Genomic DNA, 22478 nt, shown 5'->3' on the forward strand with positions numbered 1-22478 from the left:
ACAATTAAGAACTAACTAAATAAATAAAAGTACAGAGAATATATAAACGTTGTTGAAGAAGAACCGTGATAAAAATACATTTTTCTTACATGTACCTTTAGCTGGAATAGAACTGGTCATGGTACGAAGCTTTCCACTGACACTAGATGAATTGTCAGGTTCATGCTGAAAAATAAAAAACAGGTTTACTGGTAGAAGCTGGTACAGAGAATAAGCCAGATATATAAAAAAAAAAAAAATAAAAAAAAAAACAAAAAAACAAAAAAAAAACCAACTCCTTCCCAAGAACATCTCCTTTCTATATGTACTATGCCCTATTGCTGTAAATTTATTTTTCAGTAAAACAGTGCTAACAATACAATGGTTCATTCTATCTCATTATGTTAGCGAGTTCAGACATGTTACACTTAATCTCTGATTATTTATCTTACTACAGTTTATACTTTAAAGGATTAACAAATGTTTGTTAAAAGAAATTAGGTAGTACCAGGCTCTACGTTCAACTTTGCTTCCAGATACAAATATCCACTGTGATCAGCAGTTGTGCTGACCTCAAAACACTAGCTTGCAACATTTTCAATATACATATAACAGGTTTTTTAAACTTAATCATCAGCCACAGAATTTGACAGTGGATCTCCTGTACTAGCAAAAAAATAAAATAAAATAAATAAAGCAGTGAAAAAATACATGCTTTAAGAATATGGAGAATTTGTGGCTCTAACCAATAACAGAGAAGAGTTTGAGCAACACAGATTCTTTATCCAAAAATGCCAAATTCAGCATGCCAGACTTAACAGGCGACTGGGCACTGATTTTACCTATTAGGTTTACTCTAGTATGCCAGAAAAGCATCACCTTTTTCACATCACAGTTCCTCAAAATGCCAGAAAGGTGCTTCCTAAGACAATTAACGTTCTTGAAATTTGCAGTACACTGTTGTGTGAGACTATTTACATGGGAAAAAAAAAGTTGAGACCAAGGGAGATAACCTAGAAAATGAAGTAAGCAGATCCAGAAAGCAGATTACCACTTTGGTGGAAGGACAAGCTTTTATTGCCCTTGCCCCAGTATTCTCACCAGCTCCACAAAACAAGCAGCTTGTGCTGCATCAGTTCTGGTGCCCAGGAGATTCTTTATAAGATGATTCAACCCTCCACTAGTTATTAAGTTTATCAGCTGAAACCAAAATCCAGAGCAAGGGAAGGGGCAAGGAGAGATGTCTCTATGAAAGCATCCTTTTGGTAGCAGTAAGCCACCATGCTGGTTGGCATGCGTTGCAGAAGCATTTGCCATTAAGGACTGATTATAAACTGTGCGTAAAGAAGCTGTTTAGTTCTTCTTGTTCTTGCAGTTTGCCATGGGTTCCTGCTGCTTACCCCATGTTCACAGAATCATAGAATGGTTTGGGTTGGAAAAGACCTTTAAGATCACCTAATTCCAGCCCCCTGCTACATGCAGGGACACCTCCCTCTAGACCAGGTTGCTCACAGCCCCATCCAGCCTGGTCTTGAACACCTCCAGGGTGGGATCATCCACAGCATTGCTGGGAAACTTGTTCCAATGACTCACCATCCTCATAGTAAAGAATTTCTTCTTAATATCTAGTCTAGAACTACCCACTTCCAGTTTAAAGCCACTTCCCATCATCCAGTCACTACATGTCTCTCTCCAGCTTTACTCTGGACCCCCTTCAGACACCAGAAAGCTGCTCTGTCTAAATTAGGGTGTTAAAAAACTTCTCAGGCAAAGTTAGCTGCTCATAAAACATCACATGTTTTAGAGTAAGGATTAAAACAAGACTGTGTTCATCCCTGTCAATGGTTTATGGGCTGGCTCAGCCCGGTTCCATGACCAGTGGGGCAGAGGGATTTCACAAAATCCACACTTCTGGAAAAGGGAAACTGGGGACCCCAACATAATTAAAAAGAGGCAGCAATCTGAGGAGAAACAAACTAATTTACTAAGTATGATGTCGGAAGGCAAGATAATACACTATAATACGATATAACTAGAATTGAAGCTAATAAATCAAATATAATGAAAGACTGCTTGAAAAGCTGTAGGCCTTACACTAATACTGAAGTGATGCACACAGTTGGGACTAGCAGAAGTGAGTAGAGATGAAGGAGAAAAGCAAAGAAGAGCCCTTGAAGATGGTGACCTTGCCAGGAGTTCTATCTCCTCTCTGACCACAAAGCCCCCTGGGGAATGTAGCTCTTACTCTCTTCCAGACTTGCACTATATGATGTTATGATGTGGAATACCAGTAACCAAAAATCATAGAACCACGACAATCCCTCGCTGGCAGCAGAAATCACTTTTGAATCAAGAAACCACGTCTAAGCAGTACAAATGCAACATCTCATACAGTAAGCACTGAGAAATAATCTACCAAGACAAAGAAATAAATACAGAAAACATTTTAATGGAATTCTGATTCAAATTGTTTTCACTTGCCTCCAATTAAATCTGTTTCCAATAAAAATATAAGCTAATGTAAGGAGCAGCTTATTTAGTTGAGAAATACAGCACACTGTAAGTCATACAACCCAACTCATTTTCATTTGCATAGCCACACTTTAACTTTGTATCTGTGGATGAAATGATTGCCAGATTTCTAACAATCTCATACTCTGCTTGGTTAGATGCTGGAATTTAATTACCACTCAAAACTAGTATTAATTTTTAGTTATTACACATATCTTGAATACACAAACACTGAACTTTTAAGTAGCATATCTTGCTTGTAAAATGCTGCTGCTGTAACTTCAGTTGGCAGGTTCTTTAGCTTTATTTTTAAACTTAGTGTTTAATTGACAGAATATATATATATATTTTAAGATGGCTGAATCAAAAGGTGGTATTTCAGCATGACAACCTCCAGCAGCAGGCACCTTTACAGAGCATCTTGTAGCTATTTTGTGGTTTCATTACAAACCCTGCCATAAAAAAATACCTATGCTTAGTTTAACAAATCAAGTTAATTTCAAGGATTTAATATGCATTCTTGCATTTTCATATTTAATTTTAAATGAGCTAATATATATATATATATAAAAAAAAAAAAAGAAGGTTTTTTCAGAACAAAATAATTTCCCAGTCCCTCACATTTTAAAAGCCTTTCAAAGATGATTCAGCTCAGGATTCAAATAAGCATCTTCAGGCAGAAACCAGAACCTACTATTTTAACAGGCTATTTACTTAAAATTTATGCAGAAATTAAGAGTGTGCAAAGGCAGGATTTTCACAAATCAGAGTAAGCTGCCTAAGGATTAGCCTACAAACGAGAAAAATATACCGAGTATGTACTATTAGATACACATATTTCATGGAATTTATAGTGCACAACAAATAAACAAAAAGGTCTGCTTCCAACTAAAATTTTACTGCTTCCAATAAGAAAGAAGCATCAACAACTTACAGCATTAGATTTTGCAGGTATGGCACATGAAACTGCAACTGGAATGTTTAAAAGTGACTTCTAGGCAAAATTCTTAGATAGCTTCCACAGTTGACATTAACTTTCATGGTTAGAAGAAGAACAGGCAAGCCTTCACAACAAATCACAAAGGTCATAATGCACTATAAGTGATAATACAGAAAGTCTATAAATCAAACAATGCTCCTCTTAAAGATATTTCAGCCCACTCAGAACAAGTTCAAGCATATTCTGAATGAAAATATTGCAATCTTCTTAATAAATCTGCATCCTTTGTAGGCCATCCCACAAATACAGCTTCCTTTAGCAAGGAATTCCATATTGCTTGTGGAATTGTGCTGCAAACCAGATCAAGGAAACAATTCCAAGTTACTGACACGTATGTGCATGGACATATAAAATAACCCAGTCTGCAGAAGTCTGTACTACAACTCTGCAGAACTGCAGTGAGCTACACAGCTCACTGCTGCACAGAATGAACTGCTCCAGGAAGAAGGACTAATCATTCCAATGAAAAGTGTAATCACAGCGTTCAGCGGTGACATGTGCCTGCACCTGAGCAGATGCATCATTGAACCAGCACCTCCTAACACAGCTGAATGTATTCTACCTGTTCTCTGATAGCCATTAACTTCAGAATATAGGTAGCCCTGACATTGAAAGCTCTCTTAACCCACAAGGTCAACACCTTGTCAGCCGTTCTACTTGATCTAACAAAGGTGTTGAGTCTCTCACAATAGTGAAAACAGTCATCATTAAAAATGTACAACTATTTTCGTATCATCAATTTGACACAAGAAAGAATTTAAAATAAGCGTACTAGAGATTGTACTTATGCTTTGGCATGCAAAACAAACAATGGTATGTTAAATCAAGATGTTACAGAACAATTGGCCTGAGAGTGACACTGATTCTACAGTCCTTAAAGCAAAACTTGGTTTCTCATATCCACAATTTTTTTATTATATTATCTGAATACTCCACTGAAATGCTGTTCTGATTTATAACCTCCTGTCTTAATACTAAATTATTTACACACAGTTACAGCATATTTACTTATTACACTGCCCTCCCCACAAACGAGTGCTATAAGAGAACTGCTATCAACAAGCTTTTTGCAGACGGATGACCAACCTACTTCTGAAGTACAAGAACACCACAAAGATGATATTCCCCATTTTGTCTTTTATTTGACCATGCATCTGACCAGCTCTCTCAGTCACTGCCTGAAACAAAAATCAAACCCAGTGTGGAAACTTTCTAGAAGAATGCAAAGATTGACACAGTTCTCCTGTAAGCTGAAGCATTGGGGTCAGTTTGGAGAAGGAAAGAAAGGAGAAGACATTTTCTTCGCTAGTGTCCTCCTACATAAACACAGGTCTACAAAGGGATAACAATTCAAGTTCTTAAATTCAGTCCCTGTCCCTTTCTCAGAAAGCACTGAAAGAAATATTTTGAAATACTTTGAAGCATAACACAGTAGGATGTAGGACAAATATTTAAACACTGCTCTGGTAAAAGGGCAAGTGTTAAAAATGACTACACAAGTCTTTCTCTTGAGTCTCAACAGTCTTGCCAGTGCTCCTACTTCTTCTCTGTGTACAAGTTTCTAGTTGGCTTATTTCTAGTTAATTGCTGTTCAGAATCTCCAGATGAGAAACTAGTCAGTGCAACCAAATCCTGCCTGTAAAGTCAGCCTTGATACCCTTCTAGACACTGATTTTGACACACTTGGTAGGAACTTCTCCCTGCAAGGATGTCAGCTTACACAGCCCTAACACCAATGTTGTTGTTTCAGCTTTTACACCACAACAGTCTGAGTTGACTGCACTATCTTCTGTCCCTCTTCTCATTCCAGCATCCCAAACTTATCAAAAAATCTCATAATAGGTTAAATCAGTTTTTCATATATCACAGATGACTTATACCTCTCCTCTTCCGCTACAACATTTCTGCATTTGTTTGAAATTACTGAGCACTGATATAACAGAACGTCCAACAGATCAAATTTATTCTTTAGTTACTGAGTGGGAATTAAAAAAAAAAAAAAAAAAAAAAAAAATGTTTGGAAAGTATAATTTTAAGCATTTATTCAAAATAAGTAGAAACTGTAGCTTTGATTCTTTTCTACATGATTCTACTCAGAAACAAAAGAATTGCTGTTCCAAAATCTACGCAGTGAATGTTTTCAAGTCATACTAGTGACAAGTCATACTAGTGACAAATCACTATTAAATATTCATTCAATGAATGCACACCCCATTGATTGAGATTCTGCAAAAATTAAAGTTAAACAAAAGTTAAGGGTCATGATCAAGTGTGCAAATTCCCGTTGTTTTCTACTTCTGAAAAAATCTTTCCAAGCACCGGTCATATTCCTTTACTCTTTCTTCCACAGACTACATTTGCAACTGCAGGGATGAAAACTCTTTCAAAGTGAGGATTTAAGTTGAAATACAATGTTATCATTGTCAAAATAAAAACATTTCAAAGAAAATGGAAGTTAAACTAATAGAAATTTCAAGGTGATATATTTGCATTAAAAATAAACACAGAGAAAGATGACACTTCAGTATGCTGAAACAGAAGAAAATTATAGGCAATCATCATAAACAGGCAAACCTTCCTTCATCCACGGCAAAGTTACCTCCCAAACACATTTGCTCAACAGCCTGATCATCAGACACCATCAAAGAAAGTTGTTTTAGCACAGATACCTGCTCTTCTGTAGGTTTGAATGCTCAGAGGTTCTTTTAGCAACACAGCGAGCTCTCCTGTCTCTGTTATCAATTATTGAAGTTCCCTGCTACACCAGTAACAAGATACAGTACACTCTTAAAGTCATGCCATAGTAATTATATAAATTAAAAAAAAAAAAAGACATAAAAAAGGGAATAAAAAATAACCAAAGTATTAGCTTTGTTGATCTCATTACAAAAAGACAAAGGTTTCTCTTCAGAAGAAGAGATTTAGTATCAAATAATTAGCGAAGAAGCTGAGGCAACATACACTGCTGAAGCATGAAGTCAGTATAACATACAGTTTCTAGGAGCAGATGCCATACTGGAGTTGGAGATACCATGCAGACTTCTAAGAAGCCCTGAGCAAACAGCATGAAGTACTTAGCTACAATTTCAACGTCAGTAGTTACAAGAACTGTACACAAAATAGTTTTTAAAACTGTCCCATTGCATTTCTCATTTGAGGCTATAGGCTGTTTTGTTCACTTCTTTTTTTGTGTGTGTGATTTCTTTATTTAAGATTGATGCAGCAGTTTTAAAAGAAGAATACATTTTTAAAGTATTTACTAAATGCTAAGTACAATGGATATAATAACACCCGAGATACAGATTACAAGGTTTGTCTCCGGTTTATACATCTTGAGTGTTCACATCAGCAGAAAGAATATGGAAAAGGAGATTTGTTCTACGGAGCTACAGCATTCACCATGCCCTGCTAGAGAGGAAGGAAGAGTAGAGGGGAAGGAGGTAGTGGAAAGCTCAGGCAGTGCCTCTACTCCCTGCTTCTCACTATGCCAACCAGCACGACACGTAATACTACGCAGTATACACCTAGGCCATTTACCCCCACTGCTGCATGAACAACTCACATGTCTTTATTGTACGACATAGAAGACACAAGAATTACTAAACAAATTGATACTTCTTCCACGCTCAGTTGTTTTCACCAAGCATAGCCAAAATGCATAAAAATAAAGTGTTTTGAGTTTCAGTTTATGATCCCTGCTGCAGTTAGCAAGTAACAGAGGGCTTCTGGGGAAAAGAAAGTACCAAGTGACTCATCTGGGATCCTGCTGGGTGAAGGAGGTGCCCAGGGGCAAGCTCTCTGAGGGCGTGTTTGCTGTGTGCATCTACTCCTTCACAGCAGTGAAAACGCAGCAAAACACTAACCATCAAAAAAGACCCTGTTTTATTCTCCATATCTAGAAAATATATCAGTTATTTCAGATAACAATGACTAGCACGTTACCTTCTGCCTTTCAAAGCAGACAATGAGAAACAGATAGATAAGCAGTGCTTTCACTAAGCAAGTAAAGCACAGGGAATGCAGATGAATGTGCCGCTGACAACATTCCTGGCTGTGACACATACATCATTCACGATGTGGGAGGAGCCAGCCTCACCGACACTGGCATCAGCTGGCTGACAACAGGTAATACCTTATTGGCTGAGATAATTGCAGCAGTGCTCTTGGTAACATTCAAGCCTTTAAATCTTGGCCAACCTCAGCAACTACAGACACCAAACTGAACAGAGATGACACTACCATTAGCAACTAAGTTCCTATTACTCTCACCTTACTTAAGTAACTACCTGCAGTGGATCGTTTCTTTCTTTTTAATTAATGTTGCTAGAAATATTAACTAGCAAACATCATCGTTGTATTTTTCAAGAGCAAGTGTTTTTCAAGAATACTGGCATCATACCTTCTTTTTGCTTGCTTTTAATTATTAAAACATTAGTTAAGGTGCTATAACTTGAGAGATATTAGAACACTCCAAAGTAGATGTGACTGTTCATGTTTCATGTGCTGTTGCTGCCTCCACCCTTCCAAGTACCCTTAATTTTCCTCTACTAGCCAGGAAAATGAAGCTAGCATGACTAACAGATTAGACTACAGAGCACTGCCAAATTATTCATGCACTGTAAAACACTTCAGGGTGACTGCTGTCAAATTAACCTCAAATAAGTGCTGCTCAGATTTCCAGTAGTACAACATCAGCAACAACAACAAAAATTCTCTTACTAAATATTCTATTACTGTGTAAGTATCGAAATAAAGAAAATAATAATTGGCCTTTTAAAAATCAGATAAATATGTTTGTAGTGAATATAAGTGTTCTCCTTTCTGTTTTGGGCTTAAAAATACTAAATTGCAAGACTATAAATCAGTTGCTCTCTTCATCAGACCAGAATGCAGTTACAATTACCACAGAACCACAGGATGGTTGGGTTGGAAGGAACCTAAAAGCCCATTGAGATTCAGCCTTCTGCCAGTCTGGTTGCCACCCAGTAGATGAGGCTGCCCAAGGCCACATCACACCTGGCTTTGAGGACCTCCAGGGATGGGGCACCAACATCTGAAAACTATATGGGTACTAGTGACAATGGAATGAGCTTCATCAGATGAAGCAAGCAGCCTGGAATAGAGCTTCAACTGCTGCCTGCTTTTGCCATTAAATCCAACTTGTGTTTTGTGCCCTGTGAGAAAGAAAAATAATTTATAGTGATTTCACTCAGAGGCACAAACCATTCCTCCTTTCCCAAAGCACACCAAATACAGCTATGTCCACTTAAGGCTAAACACTTAACACTATTTTTCTTCCATTTTCCAGTCTTTATCAGTGCATCAGCCTACTTGTAATATTTGGTGAGGCTGCCAATATCGTATTTCATATGTTTGTCAGGTTTCCAGAAGTTAATTCTGAAAATAACTTCTATTCATTTATTCCTATGTACATACAAATAACACTTCTATTGAATCAAAATTGAGTTTATCATTTAAAGATAAGTATTCTGCAATGTTCTTAACCTGAAATCCCATAGCAAACCAATATTCAGGGAAACTGAAAGTACTACATCTGGGTTCTAACCTGTACTCAAAACTGACAGCATAATAGAAGCACTATGACTAGTAAGAATCCTAACCGGTTTACTGTTAACTCCCAGTGCATCTACAACAATGACTGGAGCTCCAGAAGTAGAAAACAAGCCAATTAACTTTGCATGGAAAGCACCAATTGTATTTTAAAGGAATTAAAGGAATCCTATATAGTTTCTATCACTTAAATTATTAACAGACTCTGGACCACGTAGAGAAACAGTTCGTCCAGGTCTAACTCAATGGAAAAGGCAACTAAGCACTGAGAAGAAAATTATTTTGTATAAGTCATAAAACTTCACTGTAGAATAAAACTAACTCCTTGGATTTGAGATAATACATCATTTAAGTCATCAAACTTTCTTAGACTTTGACAAAAATAAAGAACTCTCAAACTCAAAATAATGCATACTCTGATTTTATATACAGGGGATGAAATAGAGAAGAAACTACTTTTTCGACTAAAACCCTGAAGTCATACTCTAGCCATTTACAACATTTTGCATACAGTTCCACCACAGACATTCAATAATCATGTTTGCCCCTGACTACTGTAGCAGAAACCAGAAATCAAGGTATTTTCTTTTTGAAACACTCAAAGTTTGTACTTAACTGAACAGTTTTTCTACTGTACTTACTAAGTTCAATAATGCAAAGTATGAAAAAAATGAACTCAAAGGACCTCATCTTCGTGTCCTAGATATAACTTTAAGCATTCTTCCTCCACTTGCCATCTTAGAATGGATTCTAAAAATCCTTTTCTTCCCTTCTCCCAGAAATAAAAACGCAACTAAATATTTGTTAGGCATAAGTACCATGAGTTTTCATTAAGCAATACGCTCAGGAAGAACTAAAGAGTCATTTAGTCTGCTTGACCCCTATAAAACCTTAGTCTAGCACTATGCAGGGACCCAGCAATGCAAAGTACTTAAACTGACAGCAATTCAATCATTGTTTCAGCTAAGCACAAATATTAGCTCTTATAAACATAACTATAATACCATGTGCTTTTCTCTTTTCTAAAGACAGCTTGCCTATGTCATCATCAGCATTTAGGGATATAATTTGGCCACTTGTTAAAATATTTTTCTTAGAAAGTGAATTGCTGCTTTCAGTTTTTGGTCAGAATGGAAAAACGTATACCAGCAGTTTGATTCACTTAATACTAGAATGTGGTCTTCAAATTATGTTGTAAATACTACATATATGTACCAAGAGAATCCATATCTAATAGTGTTATTATCCCATTTTCTTAGAACACTCAGAAGACTGGATAAAATTAGGACATAACCAAGATCAATATTTGAACAGAAACCTAACAATTAACTGAGATTACAGTAATTTATCCATACTGACACCAGAGCTGAATTTTCTGATGCAAAATCTTTAACAGAAATACCACCTTAGGCTCTTTTTCCCCATATACTCTATACTATCTCCCCACTGTTTGTCAAATGGACAAGCTAATTGAATAGAAAAATATCTTGTTACCATCTCTACAGCAGAATCACAGAGCTGTGTCTGCATACCTGATGGCACAGTGCACCCCAGCTGAATTAACAGCTTACTGACACAAAGGTGAATAAGCAGCTTATCAAATCTTTTCCTTTCTCTCTATTCTGCTCCTCCTTGGGAATCAAATTCAACAAGCCAAGATGGAAAGCAATTTTTAAAATAAAGACAAGGTTGTTTCCTCCTCCTTTAATTAATACTCAATCTGCTCTGTGGGAATACAAGAAGGGCTGTACAGAGCAGCAGCTGTGGAGCAAGATAAACAGCATGAGAACCAAGGACACCTCTAGACAAGAAAGAACAGCTCGTGGCTCTGATTGGACAAGCATCCACATGAACGAACGGTTGAAGAGTGTTTGTGGAACACTCTGTTGATGTGTAAATGTGGATGGGAAAGTTGTAGGGGCGAATGGGAAAGTTAAAAAAAAAAAAAAAAAAAGAAAACTTGTGAAGTGATATGAGAATGTGTAATAAACAATTTGGACTGTTTACATCTGAGTCTGTTTTGACTATTTACATCAGACGCTGCACTGCTCCATGTTCAGATGAGCTGCATCTAGAGGTCAGGAAAACAGAGATCTGAAGGAAACTTCACTTTATCAGCACCAGTAGAAGTGTCAAAAGGCCTTTCTGAAAGCATATTATGATTAGCAACATTCTGCAAAGGCTAGACTAAACAGCGAAGCAAAGACAAAATTGCCTCTCCTATCTTGCATTGAACTTACTAGTAAAGAGGTCAGAATGTACATAGTATATCTCATATTAGAGACAGCAAGTACCTAATAAAATTCAGCAACTAACAGTTATTTTTCATTTAGCAGAAGATATTTGTAGCCAATCAATATTATTAAAATATCTTTCTTCCAAAACTAGTTTAACAAATGTAACATTTGCAATATTTACACATCACTTTCCACCTATTTAATGTGAGATTCCTTTTCTCCTGCTAAAACTACACAGGAATACACAGCACCATCCAACATAAAAGTTAAATGCAGACGAGACACAGTGGTGTTAAGGGGACTTCACCAGAAATGCTAATGCTAGGTTCAGATTCTCACAATGGAAGAAAATACCAATGACAGGGACATGAGCTTCACAGCTAGCAGCATGAATATCAAAGTTTACAACCCACACACAAAATCCAGTGAATGCAGCTTCAGTTGTTCTGTATCAAGCCTGAGTTTTGAAACAGTTTATCTACATTGGATTCTGAATTTACAACTTTGTTTACATATGCAGGTTTACTTGCCAGCCCAGTTTTTCACACTTACACTCTGAATTTCCTAACTTCAGCACAGCTTACTTGTGCCAGGCTCAAATTCAGATGTGCTTACAGGCTCTCCGTGTTTCATGCACTTCCATGAATTAGTATGTCATTTCAGCCTAAGCTAGCAAGTAATCCCATTAGTGGATGGTCTCCATCAAAAGAAGTAGGCAAGTGAACAAGCAAAAATAAAATTGTTGTTGGAAAAAGATCTGCTGAAGGAAATTCAGTTTGACTGACATACATTCAACAGATTTAAAAGTTGCTATTTAACTAAGAAGTACTTAAAGTATTTGTTTAGTTTAACAGCATTGCCATTCCTATGTAAACTGAGAATGTGACAGTCCAAAAGTTCACAAGACCCAAAATGCTGCCTTCAACACTTGCTAAGAGTACCTGGTACAAGCACTCAGAAGAAAACAAGCACACAGCAATATTTTGTCAAAGTATTCTCCCCAGAACTATATAGACAGAGACATCTAAAAATGAGACTAAAATGTTAGAGATATAAACATATTAAACAGAGCAAACGTGCAAATATAGACTACCCATCACAGACACACAATAGAAAAATCATTAAGGAAAGGAAGAATCAAGAATGGCAGTTGTATTTATACTTACCTGTAGACAAGGAGTCTTGACCTAAATAACATCCACTGCTCTCTAAACTACCTTTCAAAAGCTTATAGCAGTAAACCTACAAAAAATGGCTGAAAAAACTGGACTAAGATTCAGATAACAAATCTTACATTTCTGGGGTAGACAACCCTGAAACATTCCTTTTCATTTTGGCTTTGTGAAATAGATTTTAGTACTAGAGGATACAAGGATACACACGAAGCCAGAGGGAAAAAAAAATAAAAATAAAAATAAAAATAAAAATAAAAATAAAAATAAAAATAAAAATAAAAATAAAAATAAAAATAAAAATAAAAATAAAAATAAAAATAAAAATAAAAATAAAATAAAAATAAAATAAAAATAAAATAAAATAAAATAAAAATAAAATAAAAATAAAATAAAAATAAAATAAAAATAAAATAAAAATAAAATAAAAATAAAATAAAAATAAAATAAAAATAAAATAAAAATAAAATAAAAATAAAATAAAAATAAAATAAAAATAAAATAAAAATAAAATAAAAATAAAATAAAAATAAAATAAAAATAAAATAAAAATAAAATAAAAATAAAATAAAAATAAAATAAAAATAAAATAAAAATAAAATAAAAATAAAATAAAAATAAAATAAAAATAATCACAGAGGGTAGAAGGGATCCCTGAGATCATTCAGTCCAGGACACCACAGGCCTTCTTGGCAACAAAGACATGCTGAATCCTCATGCTCCACCTGCCGTCCAATAGGACAATCATCTTCTCTGTAGAGCTCCTTTCTAATCAGGTTAGCCCCTAACTTGTACTGATATGTGCACTTATTCCCTTCCAAGTGCAGCATTCCATACTTGTCTTTGTTGAACCCCCTATGGTTCCTCTCCACTCATTCTGTCCATGTCTTGCTGAATGGCATCACAGCATTCCAGTGTTTCAGCCTCTCCACTCAGTTTCATATTGTCAGCAAATTCACTGAAGGTACGCTCTATCCCTTGACCCAGGTCACCGACAAAGATGCTGAACAAGACTGGACACAGTACTGGTCCCTGGGGAGCAGTACTAGCTACAGACCTCCAATTACTGATTGCATAGAACTTACTACTTACGTACTGCTGATCACAACACTGAGACAATGCTAATAGGCAACGCCTTGTCTGTTCACACAATACAGACATAATTATCTCCTTATTTTAGTACAGTTAACAAACGCCAAATTATTTTGCATAGTAATCACACTTCTTCCCTCTCCAGAATACTAACACAAATTCCAAAATATCTACAAAGAATTATACCCTAAAAATGCAGATGGTAAAAGAGGTCTAGAGAAAAACAGTAAGAATTTCAGCTTCATAAAACATGGACTTCAAAGTTGTAAACTGCCATGGTTTTGATCAGGGCAGAATAAATGCATTAATTAGTGCACAACAACTTGGACCAATATCAAGTATTTGTATTTTTATCCTTTCTGTAAAAGGGTAATAATTAATGTGAGAATCATTAGAAAGTTACAGAAAAGTGGTTCTCTCCATTTCACTGTCAAAAGGAGCAGTGACTATCAGAAGTTGCAAGACGATGAGTGTGAAAGCTACAGCCACATGAGCTTGTGAAGAATTAATATTCAGAAAAAAATATGGTTAAGGGAAACAGAACTAGTACAGGAGACTTGTAACTACCGATGAAGTATCAGTAAGAATAAGCAGCATTGTATTCTGACAGCACAGGGGTTTGAACCTTGATTATATTTTAGGTCCCTGCCAACCCAAAGTGTTTTATTATACTAAAAGAAGGAATAAGTGAACAAGAAAAGATGAAAAATGATTCATACCTTCAAACCATCAGGTGAAACATTTGTTGCAGGTCTGTATAAAAAAAAAAAAAATAAAAAAATCAGTGAAAATGAAAGATGTTAGAGGGAAAATTACTGCAAACATAATAGTAAATAGGCTAAAGAAAGAAAGAAAAATTAAACTGTGATGAGTTGTGGACTTTTCTCTTGCAAAGGAAATGATTTAACAGCCTACAGTGTGGAGAAAAAAAAACAACATGTGACAGTCTGGATCACAAAAGCAACCAGCCAAACTTCCACAAAATTTCTATATAAACCACACCCTTTTTACTACTGTTTTTATAAAAAAAAGTGTTGTGAAAACAACAACAAAAAATAACCAGGATTACAGGTATTTATCAACAGCTACACCTTATAGAATGCAGGACACCCATTTCTGTTATTTTCTCTACTGTTCTGCAAGACTAAATAACGTATCAAACTTAGCTCATGACTAGCATATTTAGAAAAAAACAAAAGCAACAACACCACCAATATCCTTCCCCATGCATCCAAAAAATCCCACAACTATAAACTGCTCTGCACTTTGAATGATCATTCCTTTAAAAGCATTAAACTACTTTTGTTAACTATTTACGTCAGAGTGATAAAATTGTTCAAGAACATAAAAGTAATCCTATTCTCACCTCAATCACAACACTCCAAAGATGCTTATCTCGGATGGTTTTTCTTTATGAGTTTTTAATTTCTGGATTCACATTTTAAGCTTCTCTTCACAACAAATGCCATACACATATACATTTTAATGAAGATTCATATTCACAAACAATCATATAATTGTAGAATTTAAAAACTCTGAATTGCACACTTGAAATCAAGCAAATGCAAAGTAACAGAAGACTGCACAATTATGTGCATCATGTAAATTAAAAATCACATGAATAAGCTATATGAAAGATTTGCATCAAGATTATCAATTGAGAATAATACTTTCATAAACAAGCTGAATTTTAAATTACTGCTTAAGATTCTATAGAAGAGTACTGTTGTGCACAAGAAAAGCACAGTCACATCTATGATACTCACTCTTGTTCTTTTCCTCTGGTCTGCTTTGTTTCATTCTCACTCATCATTTCTTTCTGCATGGTATGTTCATATGCAGTAGTCTTTGATCCTCAGCCCAAGCCTGCTTCACCTGTTGAAACAAGCTGTAATAGAATAGCCACTGTTAGAATCATCATTCAGAAAATAGGATTTTGTAATAGCATATTAATTGTACGAACAAGGACAAAATAATCTCTCAGATTGTCAACAGACTCATGAGAACACACAACTCTACTGTAGTTTACATATTTCCCTATACCCATAAAGCCTACATCTCTTGTAGAAATGAATGCTGCATCTTTTCAGTATGTGGTAACAAGTGGTTCTCTCTCTGTCATAAGAGATATCATCATTCATACAGAATGCAACATCCCCAGCTCTGCCTACAGTAGCATCCTCTAACAGCCCTCATTTCTTGAGATTCTGAATTGATTATGAGTTTGTTTGCAAAGTTACAATTTTTCCTGATCAAGACATACTGAAGTGATTTAATTTTAACATGTAAAGTGTGACTTCCTTTTGGCAGGGGGACAGACCTGATTCTGATAAGAAAACCTCTTTCTGAATTCTATTAGTATTTAAATCCACATATCATGTTAGCATTCGAGGTATTTACACTAGTAATCAAATTAGTTACCACCTTTGAGCAGCTTATGGTTATAAACCAGATTGCTTTAGTTAAACATCAAGTTACTAACACTCATTACACTGTAACAGTTTTAATCTAGGCTTCCAATGGCATTTCTTGAGAACTCCAGATCTTACTGAGATTTTACTTATTATCAGTCTCCCTCCATATCTTTTAGGATACATACTAATACAGTGATACCATGATAAAGAGCTCCTCCAAGAGAACACTGCTCACAATAGTCCAAACAATGCTTGTCACAATATGCATTAATAACTTCTATTTATTTATTTTAAGATAAAAGATAAATTCCATGGCTGCTGCAAAATAAAATTCACAGAATAAGAATTCCCAAGGAATCACAATCTTGTTCCTTGATAATTCTATAGCACTATTCACATTGCTACTGTCTCATCCTTCAGCCTGCAAAAAGCAAAGTGTTTCATGTGGTCCTGCAGACAAGACTTAACAACCAAGAACTACTTTCAAGATACTTTTACACTTTTATGTAGTCAATTTTATTTCCATATATATTTTTGGAAAAGAGAGCCATTGTATGTATAAAAACTCTATTTTGATAAATTGAATAACATATGTTATTAGATAAAGTGGTATAATTCAAACAGAAAGGATCAGCTTTGACCCACCTAACACTTCCGGACTAATGATGGATAAGACAACTCCATTTCTAAAGCAACAGGTAGCTGCTTTTCAACTAGGAAAAAAGTAAAAACAAAAACCCACATATAACTAACAAATAAGTAGGATTATAGACACCAGTTCATTTCGTTTATCAGGAAGCAATGTATATTTTCACAGACTCTCCCTTAGGGCACAAGCTATACAGTGTTATGAACCTATAAGACTGGGCAACATCTGTATTTTTTCAGTGTATATCTTCAGTTACTCTTCAGCACCCTTTCCCTATAAATATTTGGTTCTTCAGAGCAGAAAAAGCAAGAGATATAAAACATTTTAAAAGACAAAAAATAAAATAAAAAGTAAAAAAAAAAAAAAAAATCAAGAGAATAAGAATATCTGCATTCATACATATATTCTGAAAAAGCCCTGTTCTATATGGAGAGCAAGCTTCTGTCTACTCCTACCAATTCCTATCATACAAAAAGATTGGCAGCATTGACAGAAGCCAAATGGAAAGATAACAAAAAATGTACCTTTGAGTTCAAGAAGCTTCACACTACCATATCCAGTGTATTATACTGTGCAACAAGAAACTTGAAATTGAATAAACAAAGAAACCCTAGAGATTCCCATCTGATGGTGTTTCAGAAAATGACAGGTAACTGAAACAAAAGAGAATGAACAGATGTAAAGCTAGAGTAATTCTTCTGATAGCACAAGGTCTGCATACATAAAGCAAGAAAAAGAAATTAGATTGGAAAATAGAGGGAAGTGACATTTTAAAAAAGTAAGAAAACACATGCATTATAGTAGGTAGTAAAATGAAAAAATGAACAACAAAAAATTTCCCAGAGAAATGAAACTAGAAGGAAAATGCTCATCAAGCCAAAAAAGGCTTGGTAGGAAAATAAGGCTTAGGAAAATCAGGAAGGATTATGTACAGCTTACAGACTGAACTAAGTCACCTGGCATGCATCTCAGACGCTGCATTCATTTAATTTGCAGTGATCTTTGGGTCACTGTGACAACATGCATTTAATGCTGACTGGTAAACTGTATTCTAAGCATTAGTCTGTTGTCTGATAATGAACGAAGCCTAATTCACATGCTTACTCAAAAGAAGCCCTAAAAAAACAGTCTCTCCGACATTTCCACAAATGTTCTTCAAAACCTCCATGCTTTTCAAAAGTGTTGGAGTCTAGGAGCTGCAAGAAAGCAGGAATCAAAGTTGGAGCAACGCTCTCAATCAAATCACTGCAAGATACAGGAGAACAAATCAGCATCAGTCTGGTCTTGGTTACAGAGGGAAGTTGCTTCATGTACTTTTCACATGCTACTGTACACACAGCAACCATCCCCCCTAAAGTCAAGAAAAGCTTTACCAAGTCCCTGATTTCTCCACATGGTCTGATCCCAAACCAGAAGAAATCCTAAGATTTGATTTCTGCCAGTTGAACTGTCTATGGATCACCCTTGTTTCCATGGTAAGAGCAATCTAGTTCCCAAGGGTGGTCATATTTATTTACAGTGGTAAGATCCCGGTAGGGTTTACTGTGTGAGCATCTGCTGGGGTCAATCACATGACCAGAATGTAAGAAAGCATTGTATTGATTCCTGTGCTTCTGGTATGCACTTTTGAAGAAGCATGTCTTCCCTAGACTTCAAATGCCACTATAAAACACCATGTCTTTTAATGAATAACAACACCATGTTATATTATTTGCAGTATGGTGTGATTAGGAAAGTTAATTGCAGAGATAATGGTCAGATTGTTGAATCATATGAGCGTTCATTCCATTGGCTATCACCGGAAATTTAGGGTGTGATTTCCTGGTCACTTTATGCTGATCTAAGGCTACGGTGAGAGAAGCCAGCCATACCATTCCCCACCCACCTATTTTCACAGCTTTCCCTGAACCTATCAGCAGTGTGGCAGCACGGTACCAGAACAATTTACCACATAACCTACACACACAAGTGCTGCACCATCACTCAGGCAAAGAAATGAGCTGCTGCGTACGGTGCTGCACTTCTGGCAACTGTCCCGTTAAAACAGCTTTAGTTAAATGGGAAACAGCAAGAGCAAGGAAGAATGCTATCAACAGGAACAGCCAAAACACTTTTTCCTTTTCATCTATCCATTTGCAACAGTGTCAAAAACATTGCCTTCCACTGCAATGCAAAACTTGCACCCACAGACTTCATAAGATGAACTCTGTTTTCATATACTGAAACATAAAAAAGACTCAGACGCAAAACTTATGCAGTACAAAATGAAATTTAAAATACACGTGAGCAATGGTCAACATCAGAAAAACTGAAAGCAAAAGTGACATTCCATGAAACACTGTTCCCTAGGAGAGCTACAGGCTTACTTTCATTATAGAGATAACTCTCACTCTCACATTCTGATATGACACTGGCTTTAATAAGCAAGTCAGTCTACGCACATCTGTACTTGCCTCTTAGTACTTCCAGAGTCAAATCAGCTAGCACGGCACTTCTACAGAGGGAAAATTCATACACAGCCCTTGGCAGGAGTCTGCATACTCAATTGCTGATCTCCCCCCCAGGGCACCAAAGCAGATCAGTTTTCTTGACTGCAGACAAAATAATGTAAATAATATTTTGACAACTAGTAAAGAAATTGTGACTTAATATTTGCTATTTTCATGCTCCCGATGTCTGACAAGTCATACCTCCAATTATATCATACAAAAAATACATAATGTAAATCCTGTAAATATTTGTAAAATCCTGGGATAATGACATGTATGCGTCTCTTTAAAAGCTTGAGCAAAGAATCAGAGAATTGCTCAGGTTGGAAAAGACCTTAAAGCTCATTGAGTCCATATCCAACATCACTTTCCAGAATTCAGAAGCCTTGTTAAATACGGAGGTTTTATCTGATAATGGAGTGGATAAATTTAACTAGCAAATAGATATTCAGTTTCTAGATTCCCAGCTTTTTCCTCTTACTAAAACACAAGAAATTCAGTATCTTCACTTAAAGAACATACATGTACACACAAGGCCAGCCATCAACAGTCAACTGAAAATTATAGCTTATGTCATTGCTAATGGCTTTCAACTTAATCACTTTAACTTGGATCACATTTACCTCCAAATGCAATAATATTAAACAGAGAGCCAATTGCTTTGCCATAGAAAAGGGATTTCTCATACAATCACAGAACAACCCAAGCATGAAGGGACACACAAGGACCATCAAGTCCAATCTCCGACTCCACGCAGAAACACCTAAAATCCAAACCCAGTGTGTGAGAGCAGTGCCCAAATGCTCCCTGAGCTCCAGCAGCTCAAGGCTGTGCCCAGTGCCCTGGGGAGTTGTGCCAGGCCCACCGCCCTCTAGGGCACAGCCTGAGTCCCTGACTCTCCCCTGACACAGCTCCATGCCATTCCCTAGGGCTCACTGCTGCTCTCCGCTCCATGTGAGAGCTGCAGCTGCCATGAGGCCTCCCCTCAGCTCCTCTGCTGCAGGCTGAGCAGACCCTGGGGCCACAGCCTCTCCTCATACTTCTTGTCTTCCAAATCCTTCCCCATCTTTATCTTCAGATGCTCTGACAGTCTGATGTCCTTCTCGCACCAGAACCCAGCCTGCACACAGAGCTGAAGGTTAGGCCACACAGCATAGAGCAGAGAAGACAACACCCCCCCCCCCCCCCCCACCTGCTGGCAGTGCTGGGCCCGATGCACCCCAGGGCACGGTTGACCCTTCAGGCTCCAGGGCACGATGCTGACTCACATTCAGCTTGCTGCTGGAGAGAAGCTTCCTGATCCAAACAAAAACATTTCCTCTTTGTTTAACTTTAACTATTCTTACCCCCACTAGAATTAAGTTTTGTATTCAAAGTAGCCTTCGCATCCGAATGGACAAAACTGCTCCCAGTAAATAATATCCACCGGTTCCAACGAGGTACAGTTTTATTCTGCCACCCTTCTTATTCTGAAAAGTACTTAACAATTAAAATACAAGGTAGGTTATAAGAAGTTTTTACTATAAATTATTCACTGTAGGGCAGTTTTAACTCCAGTGTCTCAGGAGCTTGTGTTTTAAGTGCCGAACAGTTCGGACATCCTGCAATCAGTTCCACCTCTCAGAAAGCCCTCAGCACCGTCCAACAAAAAGCCAGTCTCCTCAAGCACCCTGCAGGCCAGGCCTTCCTGCAGTGCCAAGGCTGCATCTCACACACCACAGCGTGAACCCCTGGTTTTCATCAGAACCTGCATCACTCCCGAAACACCCGAAAAGCTCTGTTTAGGAAGATTTCCTTCAAAATCCTCCGCTGATCCACCTGTAATACCATCCTCAGTCTGCGCCTTATCCTCACTCTCGGCGCAGTGTTAAGCCTCTCGGTCTCCTTTTGAAGTTTGTCAAAAAAAAACTGGATCTGAAACAAAGGTGAAAAAATGCTGGTCGTACCAAACACTTCATTGTATTTTTTTTCCAAACATTTCCCAAAAAAGTACTTCCTTACACCATTTTCTTTCTTATTAATTAGCGCTTACTCAAGAGTGCTCCACTCAACCTGCCCCCCTATCACAGCTTCCACGCCAACCGCATCGAAAGATATACGAGCAGGCTGGGCTGCACTGCTGCCAATCTTGGGATAACGAAGCTCTATGAATCTCAGCTTCAGAGTACATGGATCCCAGGAGCAGTTCGGCTGCTCCAAGTCACCGTGTGAACTTCACGCTGGTTACACCTCCATCTCGCACAAAGGCGGACATACTGCCCTGAGCGATCGCTTCCAGGCATAAGGAAAAAAGGAACGAACAGCTCGCTTTTATCCCACAGAACTTACGCTAAGCGCAGCTCCTTGGCACAGTCAAATTTCTCAGCGCGCTGAGAAGAGCATCAGGTAAAAAGGAAAAAAAAAAAAAAAAAAAAAAGACAGAAAACAACATCCGCAGCCGCGTTCGTACCTAAGCAACAAGCAAAGCGGACAGCTCGCATCACCGCTCCACTTTACTACCCAGTTCCGAAACTTCAGCAGGACCCGCGGCAAAGCCGGGACACCCGGCACGCCCGCAGCGGAGCGGAGCGCCGCACCGCCCGGCGCCGTGCACGGCACTGCCCGCTCGCCGCACGCACCCACCGCGCCCGGCCGCCGCTCCAGGAAAAGGGAAATAAAGCAGAGTCTCGGTACCGGAGGGAAGCCAGGCACCGGCATCGCAACGCGACACCGCTGCCGAGCCGGGTAAGGAGAAAGCAAAAGGGAAAAAGAGACGAACCCGAGAAGCAGAAAGCGATCAGCACGGCGCGCCGTCAGCCAGCTCCCTCCTGCCGACCACCTGGCGGGGCGGCGGGCGGCAATATCCCCACCCTGGGCCCGGCCCCTTCGAGCACCGCCCCCCCCCCCGCCCGGCACCCACCTTTCGCCTCTCCCGGGCGGGGGCCGTCCTCCAGGCCTCTCTCCCCTCCCCCGAAGTGGGAGGAGGGAGACGACGTGAGGCCGCTCCCCGCCCCGCCCCGCCCCAGGTGAAACCCCCCGGGGATCGCCGGCCCCTGGGACCAAGTGCCGCGGCACCTCGCTGCCGCTCCGCCGCGCCGCCCGCTCGGCCGGTGGGGGCTCAACCGGCCATTGAGCAACGGGGGGGCGCGAGGCCGGCGGAGAGCCGCCGCCGGTGGGCGTGGAGCGGGGCGTGCCCCCCCCCGCTGCCTTCCCGCCCCTTTGGGCCCGCCGCCGCCGCGCAGGCGCACTGAGGGAGCGCATCGAGCCGATCTCGTTGCGCATGCGCGGGGTCGGTGTCCCAGCGGGGCTGATCTTCGGCTGTTGGGTCTAGGGGGCGGCGGGGTGATGGAGGGAGGGGGCGACCCGCTTCAGGGCCCTCAGAAGG

The 22478-nt window shown here is 38.5% G+C and overlaps 1 protein-coding gene across 3 annotated transcripts in view; it reads right to left on the reverse strand.

Moving 5' to 3' along the window:
* The window catches only part of PTBP3 (polypyrimidine tract binding protein 3), a 48472-nt gene extending 26258 nt beyond the window's left edge, over nucleotides 1–22214 (reverse strand). The window contains exons 1-4 of one of the 3 annotated variants that reach the window (XM_072359544.1): nucleotides 22014–22214; nucleotides 15329–15450; nucleotides 14282–14315; nucleotides 96–165 (exon numbers count right to left, since the gene is read on the reverse strand). In XM_072359544.1, coding sequence (XP_072215645.1) covers nucleotides 96–165; nucleotides 14282–14315; nucleotides 15329–15387 — 163 coding nt within the window. In that variant the 5' untranslated portion in view covers nucleotides 15388–15450; nucleotides 22014–22214. The other 2 variants (XM_072359543.1, XM_072359545.1) reach the window with 2 other exon arrangements.
* Nucleotides 22215–22478: the final 264 nt, after the last annotated feature.

Source organism: Excalfactoria chinensis, chromosome Z (genome assembly GCF_039878825.1).
Source record: "Excalfactoria chinensis isolate bCotChi1 chromosome Z, bCotChi1.hap2, whole genome shotgun sequence".
Classification (NCBI taxonomy): Eukaryota; Metazoa; Chordata; class Aves; order Galliformes; family Phasianidae; genus Excalfactoria; species Excalfactoria chinensis.